The 17158-nt window shown below is 63.6% G+C and overlaps 2 protein-coding genes across 4 annotated transcripts; both read right to left on the bottom strand.

Annotated features, from left to right (window-relative positions):
* Window positions 1–143: 143 nt before the first annotated feature.
* On the bottom strand, window positions 144–10112 carry SLC25A42 (solute carrier family 25 member 42). 2 transcript variants are annotated; one of them, XM_056119596.1, is made up of 8 exons: window positions 10097–10112; window positions 4813–4881; window positions 4222–4327; window positions 3551–3576; window positions 3093–3259; window positions 2322–2438; window positions 2053–2204; window positions 144–1740 (listed from the first exon to the last, which is right to left on the bottom strand). In XM_056119596.1, exons 2-8 carry the CDS (start codon window positions 4849–4851, stop codon window positions 1433–1435), a joined length of 915 nt encoding a protein of 304 aa, XP_055975571.1. In that variant the 5' UTR covers window positions 4852–4881; window positions 10097–10112; the 3' UTR covers window positions 144–1432. The 2 variants fall into 2 exon arrangements, with proteins under 2 accessions (XP_055975571.1, XP_055975572.1); XM_056119597.1 differs by lacking the exon at window positions 10097–10112 and adding an exon at window positions 8655–8692.
* Window positions 10113–11684: 1572 nt separating this feature from the next.
* ARMC6 (armadillo repeat containing 6) lies at window positions 11685–17155 on the bottom strand. Of its 2 annotated transcripts, none has more exons than XM_056119475.1 (9): window positions 16978–17155; window positions 15870–15996; window positions 14617–14699; window positions 13693–14281; window positions 13059–13204; window positions 12483–12614; window positions 12264–12401; window positions 11813–12019; window positions 11685–11777 (listed from the first exon to the last, which is right to left on the bottom strand). In XM_056119475.1, exons 2-9 carry the CDS (start codon window positions 15988–15990, stop codon window positions 11772–11774), a joined length of 1422 nt encoding a protein of 473 aa, XP_055975450.1. In that variant the 5' UTR covers window positions 15991–15996; window positions 16978–17155; the 3' UTR covers window positions 11685–11771. The 2 variants fall into 2 exon arrangements, with proteins under 2 accessions (XP_055975450.1, XP_055975451.1); XM_056119476.1 differs by having other exon boundaries at window positions 11813–11978.
* Between the last annotated feature and the right edge of the window lie 3 nt (window positions 17156–17158).

Here is a 17158-nt window from a genome sequence, read left to right as displayed (position 1 = left end):
TCCCTGGGACTGGTTCCTGCAACAGTGCCCATCTAACTTCACAAATGTATCCAGAAACCTGTCAAGAAACTTTAACCTGGTTTGGAAGTCACAGTGAGGCAGGTGGGACTGGGGTCAGCCCTGAAGGGACATGAACATGAGAAGTCATTTTACTTTTTATTAAATATATTCTCTTGGCACAAATCTTTAAAATATATAAACATTATATATAAACAAAGTGTCTTCATGGCATCAAAATGTAACTCCAGACCAGGAGAGCAGCAGGTGGGAAAGAGGGGGCAGGTCAGGGCCTGCAAAGCATGGAGGGGGCTACCCAGGGCCCCCAGCTGGCAGCTGCTGGGAGGCACATGGGGACAGCAGGATGGGACCCTTCAGCCCAGTGTCCATTTGGTCTGACCGCTTGGGGGGGCACCAGGACCCCTCTGTCATCTCTTGCCACGGCACTTGTGTGCCCATCCCATGTCTTCTGGTGGGCTTGGTACTGGGCAAGGCTGGGGAGGGACAGGAATGGGATCCCCACAGATTAGACCCCACCTGCTGCCTAGGACTTCTGGGCCTGAGAGGGGCTGGCCAGTGGGAAAGGACGGGCAGAAGTTGGGGAGTGCTGGGACAGGGCTGGCCGGACCTAGGAACACAGGCTGGCAGAAAGGTGATTTGGGTACCACTGACTGGCCGACATGGGGTAACGGGAGGGGAGGGCAACTTCTAAGTTGTTTATGTGGCTGGCTCCCGGGGGACACTCTAGAATACCGTGACTTCCAGGCTCCCTGCCTTGCCACAGACCCTGTTTTAGGGACCCCCAGTGTGGGAGGGTCTGAACCTCTGCCGGATGAGGCCCCGTCCACGGAAATCAAACCAGCCTGCAGGTCTGAAGGACCCTGGGGGGCACATTCAGGGTCTCCCAGATCAATTCCCCCCACCACAGAGGCCCAGCTGCGTGCAGGGGGGCAGAAAGCAACGGGGCATCGACAGCAGGAGGGCTCTGTGTGTGTGTGTGTGTGGGGGCACTCATCCTGGACAGCACTGTGGGGACGTGCAGGTCCAGGTGTGGAGGCAGGGGCTGACCTGGGGTCAGGACAAGTAGGACAGGGCACTGGGTGAGAAGTTGCTTGCGGGGCCACAGATGTGTAGGCAGGGGCCCATCTTCTCTGCCAAGTGGGGCTAGAGACCACTCTCACGGCCAGGCCCCAAAAACCAGGTCCCTGCACCACCATGGCACCCCTCGGGACTTTTAGACCATCACTTCCTCTGGGAGGATGAGCAGAGTGCCTGCGGGACCTGAGCCCCCAGTTTCAACATTGCACTTTGGGGTCTGGCTATCCCCTGGAGACTTGGGGGGGCTAGTCTAGGTTCCCCTGCTGTGAGACTGCTAGGGGCAGAAGCAGGAGCGCCTAGCCCAGAGGTGACTCTGCAAAAACTGGGGGGCAGTACCCTAGCTCTGCAGATGCCGCAGCAAAATCTGCATGAGGTCGAAGGTGGTGAAGCTGATGCCCACGGCGATGGGGCCCTTGAGCCAGTTCATGCTGAGGCCCTTGTACAGGCCACGCACCAATCCTTCCTCCCGCACGATGCTGAGCAGCGTTCCCACGATGGACATGCGTGGGTGTCCCGTCACACCAGCTGTCTGCATGCGCCGCCGCACCACGTCCAGTGGGTACGAGGCCGACTGGCCGATGATTCCCGCGCATGCGCCGAAGATCATGCGCTCAAACGGGTAGGGCTGCCGGTGACCACTGTACTCTGTAGGGTGGCGGGGACCGGCCATGAGGGGTCCAGCAGTGCACCCTGCACCCCGCCAACCACATTCCAGCCCCAAAACGTGCCCCCACGCTACACAGTCCACCCCGCTCCCAAAACATACCCCAAGTGCACCTTACCCATAGGACCCAGGCACCCAGCCCGCATCCCCGCATACCCTGCGGCAGGAAGGACAGATTGCACCCCGGCATAATTCTACTTTCCTCATGGCTCCAACTTGTGGGGACATGACACACACCCACGGTGGCGGTGGTCTTGGCGCCAGGATCCACGAATCCCACAAGGCGCTCTCACCTCGGTGCAGACTCTTGAGGGTTTCATAGGTGAAGAAGCTCAGGCCGGCGTAGGGGATGACGCCCAGCACGGTGGGCGTGAAGCCATGGTAGAGCGTCCGCAGCCCCTCTTCTCGCGAGATGCGGATGAACACGTGGAAGATGTTGCTGTACCTGTGGCAGATAGGGGGGCTCCCTGGAGGGGCTGCCGCTGCCCTCCCTCTTGCCAGCAGACCCTCGAGGCCCAAGTGGGCCTGCCGCCCTGGCGCCCCAGCCCCCTGCAAGACTCACATCTCCTTGGGGGTGACGGCCATCCGCGCTCTGACCAGGTCCAGCGGGTAGGTGAGTGAGGTGGCTGTGGTCCCAGCCAGGGCGCCCGCCAGGAGACGCGGCCACGGGGGCAGGGCTCTGGGAAGAGGGAGAGGTGAGATCCCTGCTCCAAGGAGGGAGGAGGGAGACTGGCGGGGTGCGGGGCATCCCTCAGCAGAGACTGTGGGCCGGGGCAGCTAGGAAGGGACTTTCCACGCTGATGAGTTTCGGGATCCCCCGCCTGGTGCGAATTCTTGAGAGACGTGCGCCTGCCCAGTGGACTCCGGCACAGTCTGGGAGGCAGGTTAGGGGTGGGCAGTGAGTGGGTGGAGAGGAGGGCCTGGGGGCGGGGTCTGAAGGCAGAGCTGTCCTGGGAGGGGAGCTGAGCTGGATGGAGGAGTGGTGCTAAGTGGGTCTGGGATGGGGCTTCCCAGGGTCCAGACCCAGGAGGACCCGTGGGCGGGGCTTTGCTGCAGCGGGCGGGTTGTCCCCAGGGTCCGGAGTCCGAGAGCCAGGGCTTTGCAACCAGCAGGGGTGTTCCCAGAGTCTGGGGCGGGACGTTCCCAGGGAGGGCCCAGGACAGGTATTCCTAGGTCTGGGGCGGGGCTTTCCGCGAGGCAGGGCGTTCCCAGGGGCGGGGCTTTGCGGGCAGGGGGGAGGGGCAGGACTGGGCGTTCCCAGGGTTGGGTCGGGGCAGGGCTTGGAGGCGGAGGGGGCGGGGCGTTCCCAGGGAGGACCGGGGGCGGGGCTCACTCTCCGCGGAAGCCGTAGTAGTGGCCCAGGATGCGCTTGTACTCCTCGTGCGCGCTGAACTGGATGGCGGCATAGGGCACCACGCGCACCATGGTGGCGGAGTTCCCGCGCCACAGACTAAGGAAGCCCTCGTTGAGGTAGGTGAGGTACAGGAGCCGGAGAGCTTCCTGTGAGGGCAAGGGCAAGGCTGCCTGGAGGGGTGCTACGGGCCCACACGGCCTCCCCTGCGGGCGCCCACCCTGGCCCGCCTCCGCATTCCAGTGGTGGAGCGAGCTCCGCCCCGTCTCCAACAAGGTAAATAGGTAAAGGACAGCTAGTGCTTGTCCCAGGAACTGAGGCTCAGGTCCACTGGGGGCGGGGCGTGCCCTGGCAGAGCCGGGGTGCTCTGCGGAGGGGAACCCGGCCTGTAAGACCATCTGGAAAGGCCCTCCCCGCGCCCCCTGCAGAGGGGTTCTTACCCTGGCAGAAAATCTTTTTGAAGACACTGCAAAACAAACACAGCCCGAGTCAGGGCAGGCACCACACTCCCAGTGAGGGCATCTCTGAGTGTGGGGCTCAGAATACCTGGGACTCAGGGAACCACTCAGCACTCCCTCCAGGCAGGACCCCGGCTCATTCCAGTTCACCGGGGATTCAGCAAGGGGGCTGCACTCCCGCAGACCAGGCATGTCTGCACCCCTCCCGTGGCCCTGACTTGTTCCCAGGTGCACCCTCTGAGCCCAGGTCAGGGGTCCCAGAGTCCCTTGAAGTCACCCCTCTGTTGATTTCCCAGGATGCTGTGAGGCCTGCATCAGTGAGGATGGCTTTCCAGGGAAACTGAGGCAGAGAGGTGTGAGGGGCCTGTTGGGGTGACGGGAAGCCTGCTTACTTTGCAGTCTCGGGCCCCAGACAGCTGGGGTAAGGGTACAGAGAAAGGCGGGAGCAGATGGTTCCCATACCGTGGGTGCAGACGGGGGGCCCACAGCCAGCCAGGAGCATCCTCTCAAGCTTGGGAGACTGCCGGTGGGCAGGGGGCCCCAGAAGGAACCCAGCCTGGAGTCACCTGGTCTGAGTGTCTGCGCTCAAAGCCTCTTGGCAGTGGCTCCGGGCACAGTGGGCATGAGGTTGGCAGGTGGGCGAGGGGAGGTACCTTGGAAGATGATTTTGGTTCGGTCCAGGGGGGCTACTGCGGTCTTGGCCAGAGCCCCGGCCAGTGCGCCAGACAGCAGGGAGCTGAGGACCTGCCGATGGTCCCTCTGGAAGGAAATGGGGGGCAGGAGGCTGCAACCTCAGAGATCCTGGGGACAATGGCCCCAGCTCTGGCAGCTCGCCGGGACCAGTCATCCAGCCTGGCTGCCACCCGGCGTGGAATTCAGGGAAAGGTCGGGGTGGCATGGAGGATGAGCAGGCCGCGCCCTTTGACCCCGGACTGGTGAACCATCTGGGGGTGCCTGAGTGGTCCCAAGAAGTGGCTCAGTGTGGGCCCCAGGAGCTGCTGGGGTTGATGGCGATGGATGGGGCGGAGGTAGGGACCAGAGCGCCCCCAGCGCCCCACACCGCTGGGCTCAGAAATCCTTGACAGCCTGCTGGGGGGGGGTCAGGTGTAGGATTTAGGCTGCAGTGGGCGTGGTGGGGTGGGGAGGTGTGGGTGGGGAGTTGGATCTTCCCCATGGCTCCCCCGATCTCCCTTCCCCCGTGAGTGAGGGGCCCCGGCCGAGCCCCCCCCCACCCCCGTACTTGCCTGTGCAGCTGCGCCCACATCCTCTGCTCCACTACCCATCCCAGGCGCGGGATGGTGCGGGGCTCCGTCCTAGGGGAGAGGGCAGTGAGCAGAAGGGCCCCTGGCCAGCGCCACTGTCAGCGGGCCTGTGACTCAGCCGCGGGGGCCCCCACACGGGGCCTGGACGCTAGTGAGCGACAGTGGGTTAATCATTGACCAGCAGCCTCCAAGCCCCAGCGCCGCTGCTCCTCCCTGCATCCCGGTCTGGAGGCAGAGCGGTTCAGAGAGGGGAAGCAGCCCCGGGAGATCACACAGCAGAAGGTGGGTGCTCACTGCTCACAGGCCATATGTCTGCCCCAGCCTCTTCCCAGGAAGAAGCTTCTAGAAAAGGAATCCCTTGCCGCGGGTCATCCCCTGAGAAGCCACAGTCTCCCTCCAGCCCAGCACACTGTAGTGGTGATGGGGAGCAGGAAGAGAAATAACCAGGGCTGGGTGATGAGGTGTCACCCCGCCGTCCCCAAGCTTTGGGACGAACCCAGAGGGCTTAAGCTCTGGCTTTGAGGTTTCACCCCTGGCACTGTAGGGTCACCTTGTCCCTCAGCAGGACTAAGAAGAGCTTCCTAACCCCCCAACATCACTGAGAGGGACCTCTAAGCCACTGAAAAGGGGAGGGGGAAGCCACAATTGCGGGAATAACTTCACAGGTGGTCCCCAGAGAGGGCGGTCAGGATGCCCTGGGAAACTTCGGCCACGGGGACGGGGGCCCGCACCCCCTTCCCACTTCCAGCCCCATCTTACTGACCGTTCGTGGCCCCACTAGACGGGAGCCTCTGAGACTGTTGTGGGGGGGGCGGTTCTATACCCAGGCCTCAGGGTCAGCCCTGTTTGCCTTCCTAGACCCTCTGTCCTGTACTCAGCCCCCACCATGGGTGGCAGAGGGCCCCCTTCACCCAGGACTTGGCCAGGGGGCAGCATCTCCGATGGGTGGAGAACCAGGGCCCAGCACTGAGGGGGCAACCCTCTGGGCAAAGGTGGGCAGCACTGTCCCCATTCAGTGCTTGCGTTGGCAGGAGGGGGGCGTGGATGGATGGAGGTTCCCGCGATCAGTAGGGAAGCGGAAGCGGGCTGGCCCGTCTGCCCACTGGTATTGGCTGTTTCCCCGCTCATGGGAATTCACTCTGCCCCCCCCCAGGGGCAGCCAGTCCGTTAACCCACCGGGTGATCTGGGCGCGGGGCCATGTGGGCCCGGCCTTGGGCAGCAGTCTGTAGGGCCAGATCCGCCTCTTGTCTGCCAGCGCCCCATCGCCGCAGAGGTGCCGGAGAGGGGGTGCACACATCCCCCAAAGTCCTGTGCCCTCCCCTATGGCCTGGCAGGCACTTGTGCCCTGGTGTAGGAACAGCTGTCCTGAGAAGAGAAACTCGGGGACCCAGGCTGAGTGCAGGGCGACTGGGACACATGCCCAGAGCTTCTAGAGGGGAGTCCAAGGTCAGAGGGTCAGCAGATAGCGCCCACAGCCTGTCCACGGATGGACCCTGGCCCCCTGTCCTCAAGATGGGGTCTCCTTCATTCATGGGGCCATCCTGACACCATCCCATTGGGGGACAAGTTTCAGGCACCAGCCCCCAGCCCTCTCCCCACTGGCCTGTCCAGCAACAGTAAGTTAGGCATGGGGGTCACGCAGGGGTGTGTGCTCCCGGGGAAGGAACCTGAGGGGCACATTTTAAAAGAGCAGTGGCCGGAAAGACAGCACAGGGGAAGGCCCTGCATAGACCCCAGAGCCCTGACAGGAGCGCTGCAGGGCTCCAATTCCCGCCCCCTCCCCCAATAATACCTGTCACGAGACCAGAGAGACAGTACAGTTGTTTGTGTGTTTTGTTTTGTTTATCTTTCACACTTGGCAGTGCTAAGAGGTTACTCTTGGCTCTGCACTTAAGAATTACTCTTGGTGGTGGTCGAGAGGCCAAATGGGATGCTGAGGCTGGAACCTGGGCCAGCTGGGTGCAAGGCAAGCGCCCTACCCACTGTGCTATTATTGCTTTGGCCCCAGTACGGGCGTTAAGGCATTTCCCTTGCACACGGCCCATCTGGATTCCATTCTCAGCACCCCAAAGGATCTATTGAGTTCTGCCAGGAGTGATCCTTGAGCACTGCCAGTTGTAGCCCTAAATCCAGAACCCCCCCAAATAAAAAATACACAGTTTTGGTCATGTCAGTCTCCCCAAGGTCTGATCTACAGAGGATACCCCAACTGCACAGCTGCAGCTGCATCCCGGTGGACCCTCTGCACCCACCTACCATCCCATCTTTTGCTGGATCCAAATGAAAAACAAAACAAATGGCTCTTGGGAGGGGGCGGCGCACCACCAATCTCTGGAGCAGGGCGCGGGTTTTGGGGTGTGGGTACCGCCTACTCTCACAAATCCAGCACCCCCACCCCCGCCCCTGCCCCCCAGGTCTGGCTCAGAGCCGGAGTGTTTCCTGGACTGAACTTGCTCAGGCTGACACACGGGCAAGAAGCAAAGTCTAAGGGTTAGTCACGACACAGCCACAGGGGAGGGAGCCGGGAGTGGCCGCCTGCTCCCTCCGGGAGGGGACAGTGTGCCCCATTCTGCACACAGCTCTGCCTTCCTGGGAGTGACACGACAGGGCCCAGTTCAATGTCACCTCCTGGGGAGGGCGTGGCGCCAGGGGTTCAAGGCGGGGAGACCACCGCCAAGGAGGAATAGGTCCAGTCACAGGAGCGGGGGCTGGAGGGACCGTGCGGGTTTGCAGCGTTTGGTGTCTGCCGTTTGGTGTCTGCCGCACGCACGTGGCTCCTGCCGTGCGCGTGCACGCAGCGCCGACCGCACTGAGCACCGAGCACCGAGCACCGGCTACCCGGACGGAGCTGGAGGCGACAGGAGCCTCTGGACCGTTCCCGTCCGGGCTGGGCGGCGGGACGGACGCGCCGCTGCAGAAAGGCGCCCGCGGAGCTGCTCGCAGCGACCCCGACGGCCTCGGAGCACACGCCAGGGAACTTGAGAAGCGCCCAGAAGCCACGCACCAGCCGGAGCCCGGGGTCAGCAGGGGCGCGCGGGTCTGCCAGAGCCTCGGGACCATCGATCGTCCCTTCCAGCCTTGCCTCCTGGGAGCCACTCTTGATTCCGCAGGGCCCCCACCCCCTTCCCCTGACCCCAGCACAGACCAAGACGGGCGAGGGTCTGAACTCCCCCTATAGGGCTGAGCCTTTTGGGGTCAGAAACTAAAGGGGGCGCTTAGCGTGCAGCGATCCTGAGATGGGGGCGCTGGCAGGGCGGGAATAAATGCAGGTACATAGGAAGAAGGTGGGGTGGGCTGTGACCCCGTCGTCCAAGGGCAGGGACCAGTGAGAGGGCAGGAGCAGGGGTCGGGGGTGATACGGGGGTGTCTAGAATGACGACGGGGGCCCAGGAGTGAGTGTGCGTGGATAGGGGCCGTGTCAGGGCTGTGTTGGGTGTCAGGCGTGATGTGCACGGGGGAGGGGGACCGGTGTCTGTACTGTGCGGGTGTGTACGGGCAGGCGACGGCTCTGCTCATACGGGGGTGTGCATGGAAGTGGTCCGGGTGACGTCGGGGGGTGGGGGCATCTCTGGAAGTGCTGCGGCGACGGGCGGGGGCCATCAGCTCGCGGGGCAGGTCCGGGCGTGAGGAGCGAGGCGAGGACCTCGGATCCGGCCTGGGGGGGTCCCCTGACGCGTGAGGTGGGGCTTTGCCCTCTCTCGGCCCCTGCGAGGCCGCTGTCATGCCCGTCTCTCCCACCTCCCTCCGGGGATCTTGACCGGCCCGCAACTCCGGCGCCCTGTGACCACGGCTCCCTAGCGCCCCGTGACCCCCGACCTCTCACCGGCCAGGACGCGCCGCCGCTGCCGCTACCGCCGCCGCCGCCGCCGCCACCACCAAGCCCCGCCTCGCGCACCCCCAGCTCGCTCCACGGGAGGGGCCTCGCCGCGCTGCGATTCGCTGCGCGCCAGCCATTCATTGCGGGAGCCGCTAGGGATTCGCCTGCTGGGAGCTGACGGGCATCTCTTACAGCCAATCGCCGAGGGCATGGGCGGGGCTCGGGAGAAGCCCTCGGTGCAGGAGTCGAACTCGCTGGGTGTGAGGCGCTGGGAGGGGACAACCGGGAGGGAGGCGGAGATTGGAGCCTTGAAGGTAGAGGGGCAGCCCCACCGACCAATCGCTGAGGAGCGGGGGTGGGGCTCCAAGGAACTGGCGCGACAGGCGCGTGGAGGGGGAGCGGAGGGCGTAGCCCGGAGGCCGGCGGAGATTGGTCACGAAGCTGAAGACGAGCAGGCGCTGCGGCCACTTGCAGGGTCGGGGGCGGTGTGAGCGGAGAGTGCAAGGTGCTGTCTGGCTACTGCCGGAGGTGGCCTGGGATGCCCCGCGCTGCGTCCCCACTGCGCTGCGAACCTGATGCCAAGCGTCCGTCCCTCCGGCCACCCATTTCGGACGAAGCGAGGAGGGTGTGTGGGCGGGCAGACTGGCTGGCGGTCACCCGGACTGCCCCCTGCTTCTACAAGTTTGACCCATACTCCTCCAAGTTTGCCCTCTGCTCCTAGGGACCCAGTGACGTTGCCCCTCCCCGCGGAGACTTTCGCAAGTGAACTGCATCCCAACCACAGTTCTACCAGGTCATGGCGGTCCGTTCAACAGAATCTAGAGCATAGAGAGGCCAGGCTCCTTGCCTAATATCACACAGCACCTCCGAAGTCCAGTGGGGGCGTGACTTAAAGGAGCTGTTCTTTGGTAGACGAGTAAAGCGGTATCAGAGAACAGCCACGGGGGACCAGAGTAACCGGAGTCCCAGTGCATGTCCCGTGCCCCATTGTCCCTACACACCACTTAGGGCAAGGAGCTGGTATTCCTGCCCTCCCCCACCCCACCCCCGCTCAGGTCAGGGTTCCAGGGTTCCGTCACCTTCTTCTCCGGGGTCCACATCCCAGCCCTGTCCACACCTGTCGGAGAAGGTGGAGTCTTCTCCCGGCCTGGGACAGTGCCGACTTTCTCCCACTCCCATCTGACTCACTGCCTCAGGCTCCAGCTGGGTGAGGACTGACCGGGGCACCTGATTCTAGAACCAACCAGCTCTCAAGTTCAGAACCAGGCCGAGGAGGCTCAGATTTCGGGCCCCACACATCCCTCTGCTCAGTCTGTGGGATTCTGTTGGGCTGCTGCCAAGCCTGCCGGGTCTCCTGCCGGCGCGAGTGTTGGGGTTCAGGTGTGTCCCTGTGCTCTCTGCCGGGGTGGTGGACGCACTCGGGGAATGAGCGCAGGTGACACACTTACAGCCGTGTTGGTCCGCAGCAGGCACCCTCCGGCTCAACCACTGCAGGCCTCTGGTCCCCTCTGCAAACAGGGCTTCATGGAATGTGGCTCCAGACCAGCTGTGGGTGTGGCCAGGCCACCCGAGAGGGAGATATTTATCCTGCCAGAGTCCCCACCCACAGCACCACCTGCCAGGCTCCGGAGGGGGCTGCGTGCTCCCGGAAGGTCCCAGGGTACCACAAGCGTCACTGCCAACTGAGGCAAGGGTCAGGCAATCGCCCAGCTCTGCAGGCCTTGGCGGGGCTAGAGGCGCTGGCAGAGGCAGGAGGTGCTCCTTGGTGTCAGCGGAGATACCCCAACTCTGCAGCACCATGGGACCCCGTTCCCCGGCTTTCCTGAGCCACCTGTCTGTACTAGGACACTGCCTGTCTGACCCTCCATTTCCTCAGCCTCTTGGGGATCCCATCCGATGGCCAGCAGCCAACCCGGGCACTGTGTCCACAAACCGTTGGCACACCCTCTCCTGCCCGAGGTCGTGCTAGTACTGGTGGCGGCAGAGGGGCCTTGAAGTGGACAAGCCGGGTCCTAACCCTCATGGTGGGCTCTCGGTGCCTAGAGGACTGGCTCACACCTGAACAGTGGGACTCATGGGCAGCCTGGATGCCGGCCCTTCCTGGCTGGAGGGCACACCGCCACCCAAACAGGATGCTGGAGGCTCAGAGACTGCTCCTTGGTCAGTGGGCCCACCTCAGCAGAGCCCCCTCCCCCTGTCTGTAACAGGAAAGGTGGGGGCACTGGCAGCCTTGGGGAAAGGGTCTTCAGAGGGCCCCAGTCACCGAGGAGGCCACTTGCTCAGGCTCAGGTGGGGAGTGCTGATAAGCTGGAGCGTCAGCCCTGAGGTGCAGCTGCAGGAAGGCTGGCAGCGGGCCAGGACTCCATTCCAGAGCCACCCTGTACCCCAACTGCTTTGTTTCTGGGGGTGTTCCGAGCCCCCTGGGGCATGCCCAGTGCAGGATCTGCAAGCAGGAGGGCCCCCCGTTTGCTCTTCGGCACCACATGCTCTCCCAGGCACCACCATCTTGGCCCCCAGACAAGCACAAAGCCTTTTGGGGGGGGGCCCATGTTGGGGCAGTCACCCCCCCACACACACACCCCATAGTGATGGGATGGCAACTCTCTGGCAGCCAGACTGGGTCTGATGGTAGAATGGAGGAGCTGAAGTGAGAAGCCCTCCAAGGTCACAGACATGGAGCCCGTTGTCCAGGTTGGGTGCTAGGAGTGGGAATTAAGGTTGGGTGACTGGGTCAGAGGCTGGTTGGATGGCAACACCATCTCCCTGGGGAGGAGGATCAGTGTGCTGACCTCATAGGCCACCGTGGCTGTGCCTGAACCAACCCTAACCTACAGAGTGAAACTGGAACCCCAGAGACACTAGGAGCAAGGGCCTATGGGGTAGAGGGAGTGCCAGGTAGCCACAGGCTCTGGGAAGCAGGAATTGCCCAGACCCCCAGGGCACAGCCCACTGGCATCCCAGCTGACCCCCCCCCCCAAGTACAGGGAAGACACCCCTCCAGCATTCATTTGCTTTTAGCTTTTATTTCCACCCCCACCAGGCCACCCCGAGCCTCTGGGTGCAGTGCAGAGGCAGTGGGGCCCAGGGGCTGCACCCCTCACACTCCTGCCAGCCCACCAGGAGTCACAGAGCGCCCCCTGGAACCACGTGGGCAGGAGTCACAGCTCCAACTGACCCTTCTCCCCAGTCCACAGCTCAAGCAGCTCTACGTGGCAGCCCAGGTCCCGCAGGGCGGCCTTGGCCGCATCCTCGCAGTCCGGGTGCGCGGCGCTGGCCTGCGTGATGAGCTCCTCCACGCCCAGCTCCAGGATCGGCTTCGCCAGGGTTGGGCTGCGGGACATCACGTTGCGGATCAGCACGCAGGCCTGTTTCTGCGGAGACAGGCCCAGGGCTGTGGAGGGGCGCTTCCCCCCCCCCCCCCCCCCCCCCCCCCGCAAGGGCTAGTGGGCGGGGTTCGGAACCTCCTCCAGCCCCACCCCTCCCCTCCCCGTGGGCGGGGTCGGGAAACTCCTCCAGCTCCACCTCTCCTCGTGGGAGGAGTAGAGAACCTCCTCCCGCCCACCCCCTTCCTCCTGGGGTGCGGTGGGTGAGGCTTTGATGAGGCAGAGGCCTCACCTGTACACCAGCGTCCTGTGGATGGGCCTTCATGGCCTGCACGGCCGCCTGGATGCCGCCACACTCCATGATGACCTGGCAGTGCTCTGGCCTGCGCAGGGCCAGCACGCTCAGAGCAGCACAGCTCCGCTCACATACCTGGGGAGCACCGGGGACTGAGACTGGGCCACGCCAACCCCACCTTCCCCTCCCCCAGCAGGGGTGTGTTCCTATGGGTACCTGGGGGGAGGCGAGGTGGCGTGTCATGGCGGCCACGATGGACTCAATCCCCCCAGCGCGCACGATGGTGTCCTTCACGGCATCGTTGCATGCCATGGCACGCAGCACATTCAACACCTGCCGCACCAGGTCCTGCGCAGATGGGGGTTACCAGGTAGCCCTTGTTGGGGCCAGATGTGGGCATGTCTGTTCACAAAGAGAGCTGTTGTGGGGCTGGATAACCACTGCGGGTTCCACTCTGGAAAACCAAGTTGGGCTGCACTGAAGGGGGGCAGGTGAGGGCTGGAGCCACCAAAGGCCAGTTCCCGGGTACTGCAAGACCACGAAGCATGGCCTGGAGGTCTGGGGGACAGCTGGCTGAGCACCACCACCAAGAGGGTGCCAGGCTTCAGCCATCGGAACCCAGGCCGGGCAAATGAGTTCATTCCAGACACAGGATAGTGGCCGAGGCTAGCCATCAAGAACATGGTGGGGTGGGGGGGGGGTGTTTCCAGCTGAAACCCCCGGCTGGCATCTGATACTTTTCCTAACTGGAGTACCCGAAAAGGAGGCGTGGGGCTCTGCCTGGACACTTACCTGGTGATCACCACAGGTAGCCAGCAGGGTCTCCAGCAGATTGAGACCCCCCAGATCTACCACCTCCTGGCAGTAATTGTTGCGAACGGTCAGGTGCGCCAGGGTGCCACAGAGCTTGCTCAGGAGGTCCAGGTTGTTGGGGAAGGCTGGAGGGAGAAGGAGGCGCTGGGGGAAGGAGCCTGTCTCCAAACCCGCAGGACCCATCCCTCCTCTGGGGCTGCAGTGCCCCCTGGTGGCACCAGTGCCAGGGAGGGACTCATTCTTCTGGCACCCTGTTTCCTGAAGTGGCCAGAGCTATCCACTCCCCTTGCAAGAGTGCTGGATGCCAGCAGGATCTGTAACCTCACAGCAATGGTGGGGCCCCTTCATTTCATATATACACTTGGTTTGGGGCAAATCCGGAGGTGCTTGGGGCTTACTCCTGGCCCTGCACTCAGGGGTCACTTGGTGGCGGGCAGTTGCTTTCATTTTTCCCCGTGAAAGGGGGACAGTAGGTCAAACAAGTTTGGAAACCTCAGTTCTAGTACCTTCTATGCACCCTGCAGGTGGGTCAGGGACTCTGGGCTCTGGGCCTGTACAGCAGCTGTGGGACCACCCAGCGTTGATGGCCCCTGCACCCCCCTTCCTTGCCCACCTTGCAGGGCGTGGACCAGCACCTTCAGGCCCGCGTGCTCCTCCACGATCTTCCTGGTGTGGTCCCCAGCCAGGCCATAGAGCGTGCGCACATCGTCGTCACAGGTGATGCTGTGCAGGGCCCCGCAGGCCTCACGGACCACGCAAGCACCCGCACCGCCACTGTGGCGGGCCATGGCGCCTGTGAGCAGTGGCAGCACGCCCGCCTGCACCAGGTCACGCCGGTTATGCTCGTGCTTCACGCAGGCAAAGCGCACGCAGCGCAGAGCAGCGCTGGTCACCTTGGGAGCCTCAGTGTCAGCCTCAGCCAGGCGTGCCAGAGTGCACACCAGCAGCTGCAGGCCCTGTGCGTCCAGTAGGTCAGGCTGCCCGTCGATCAGGACTGACAGGGCGTGTAGGGCCGGCAGCAGGAGGTCTGGGGTGCTGGTGGCCAGCTTCCAGGCAGCCAGCAGGGCCGGGTAGGCGCCCTTCTGTGCAGCCAGGAAGCGGCAGGCCCGGTCCCGCTGGCACTGCTCCCCGAAGGCTGAGAGCTGCACCGCCACCTCCTCAGGCCGTGCGTGTGCCACCGACTCCTGCAGGGCAGTCAGTATCTGGAGGGGCAGCAAGGCCTTGGTCAGTGCCAGGCGGGGACTCCGAGGCTCCTCCGTGCTGGAGGCCAGAGTGCCACCTGAAGCCCCGTCAGAGCACAGACTTGCCCACAGCTTGGGCACCCAGGGAGACCTCACAGCAAGACCGGCCACCCTGGCATACCCTGAGAAACGCAGAAGTTGCCACATGCTGGGCGCCCCAACTGGCAGCCTCCATCCCCCAAACTGTTAGGTCTCAGCTCAGCGTTCTGAGGCCAGGAAGGAGGGAGGAGGGAGGAGCAGCCCCCTGCGGAGCCGCCCAGCGCCGGGGCTGCTCGGTACCTGCAGGATCTCCATACCTGCAGGATCTCGTGCTGTGGCTCCTGGGGCCCAGTCCCCGACACCGTGGGTGCCTTCTTGACAATGTTGCTCAGGTCCACGCCTGTGCAGAGGAGAGAATAGGAAGGTCTGTAGACCTAGTGGGTGCCCAGGCAACCCTTCACGCCTCCTTTCTCCCATCGCCCACGGTCTCTGGGAGAGGGGTCTTCCCCAGATCCAGCCAGCACCCCTCATCCCCAGGCCAGGCCCACCCACCCCGTCTGCATGGGGGCTAGGATCGTGGGCCTTCCCTCCTGTGCAGCCAATGAGAGCAGAGCAGCCTCCCCCATGTAGCCACTTGCGGGCACCCCTACATATTTATACCCCACAATCCGTAAGGAAGCCAGCCCCTCTTTCCTCTGGCTCTCACGGAGCTGTACTATGGGGAGCTGGACATGATGGGTGAGCAGAGAGGCAGGGGGGTTCCCTGCACTGTCTACCGGGTGAGCCTACCCAGGTTGAGCTCCTGGGAGGGGCCTCCAGGTACCTTCCTCCCCAGCAAGCTGTCCACACCTCTGCCCGCCTATCTGGGCTCATGCTGGGGTGCAGAGAGTGAAGGGAGGCAAGAGGCCCTGTGGCCGGGGAGCTGTCCCCAAGAGTCTCAAGGAAGTGACAGAATGACACCCACTTGGGCTGGAGCCAAAGCACAGTGAGGAGTGTGCTGGCCATGCATGCACATGGCCAACCAGGGTTTGATTGGTGGTGCCCCATATGGTCCCCGGAGCCCCACTAGGAGTGATCCCTGAGCACAGAGCCAGGAGTCAGCCCTGAGCACTGACGGGTGTGGCGCCAGAAAAAAATAAAATAAATTCGTAACAATAAATGAGAGCCAGGGGCTGGAGCAATAGCACAGCAGGTAGGGCGTTTGCCTTGCACGCGACAGACGCGGGTTCGATTCCCAGCATCCCATATGGTCCCCTGAGCACCAGCAGGGGTAATTCCTGAGCGCAGAGCCAGGAGGAACCCCTGTGCATTGCCGGGTGTGACCCAAAAAGCAAAAAAAAAAAAAAACAATAAATGAGAGCCAGAGGGCAACCTAGGCACAGGAGGGACACAAGTGAGTTGGGGAGCAGGGGAGGGACAAGTCCTGAGGGAAGAGCACCAGACCAGCGGGGAGAGCCCATGGGGCACATAGTCTCTGTGCAAGGGTTCCAGCTCTGCTATGGCTCGGTCCTGAGCACAAAACATCATGTGAATGTGTCAAGTAAATCCCCACGTCTACACCCATGCCTACCCTGAGACTCAAACTGCTCCACAGCCTCCTGTAGCGCCTCTTCGGGCCCCATGTCGAACTCCTTCAGGTTCTCCTGCACGGCCGCATCAAAGGTTTCCTGGGTGATGCGCCGGGAAGCCATGTTGAGCTGGGAGGGAAAGGAGGCAAGATGGGCACAGCCTGGATGCCCCGGGACACGCCCAGGAACAAGACACCGGCCAGGGGTTGGAGGGGCACTGGCACGGGGTAGTACAGCCTCACACGCCAGGCACTATCCTGGTAGCTCAGCAGTCTGACCCCCCACGCCCAGCTCCACCCACGCTTTCCAGCAGCCAAGCACTGGCGAGCACAACGGAGGGGCACGCCCCTCAACCCCCCCAGAGACTAGAGGGCCCGAGAAGAGATAAATGACCAAGCTGGGTTTCCTCACTGGCACCATAGTCGCCCAGGAGAGCACTGCAGACTGTGGCCCGCCCAGACACAATCCCAACAAAACCAAGAGGCAGCAGGACCCAGAACCTGCACCCAGAGGCCAGCTGCCTGCGCCACGGCCTCCCTGTTTCACAGGGTCCCATTTCTCCCCCAGAAGGACAGATTCCGACCGGGGGCCGCTTAACGGTATGGTTGTTTTCAGTTTCCTGGGAAAGGCCAGGCGGACCATGGGTTTTCCAGAGGGACGACCCTCAGTCAGAGGTCTTGAGCCTTCCGCAAGAAGGGGGCTAATGTCTGTCTCTGGGACCACCAGGAATGCGTTCTTCGGGGTCTCTCCGCCTGGCCAGGGCTGGCAGCTCACATGTGTCTGGGGATGGGGACACCCCTTGGGAGACAGCCGGGGCCCAGGAGAGACAGAACACAGCCGCCCCGGCCCCAGGAAGGGTCTCCAGGCCCCCGCAGCCCCGCAGCTCACACCCTCGCCCGGCCTGGATCTCCCAACCGGGTTCCAACAGTGTCCAGCCCGCCGGGGTGCGGCATCTCCCGCGTTGCCTATCCGCACGCCCCACTACCTGGACCCTGCCGGCGCGCCCCGCCGCGGAACCGGGAGGAACCAACCAAAGAATGAATGAAAACGGCGCAGCCACCCGGCGCTTGAGGGGGCGGCGCTGCCGGGAGGGTCGCCCCCCACGCCCACCTAGGCCCCGGGTCCCGCCGGCCACGTGGGGCGCGGGCTGCGCAGGCGCAGTGGCGCCGCCTCCACAGCTGCCTCGGCTCTGCGAACCGCTCCCAGGTCCGGGTTCGGGAGGAACCCGGGCTTCCCGCGAGCGCACTCGAGTCCACGGGCCTGTAGGGGCGCGGCGCCGCGGTGTCTTCCC

This window comes from Sorex fumeus, unplaced genomic scaffold, assembly GCF_029834395.1.
Source record: "Sorex fumeus unplaced genomic scaffold, SorFum_2.1 ptg000041l, whole genome shotgun sequence".
NCBI classification, from domain to species: domain Eukaryota; kingdom Metazoa; phylum Chordata; class Mammalia; order Eulipotyphla; family Soricidae; genus Sorex; species Sorex fumeus.
Note: the sequence above shows the minus strand (reverse complement) of the source record. Positions and strands in the feature narration are given on the sequence as shown.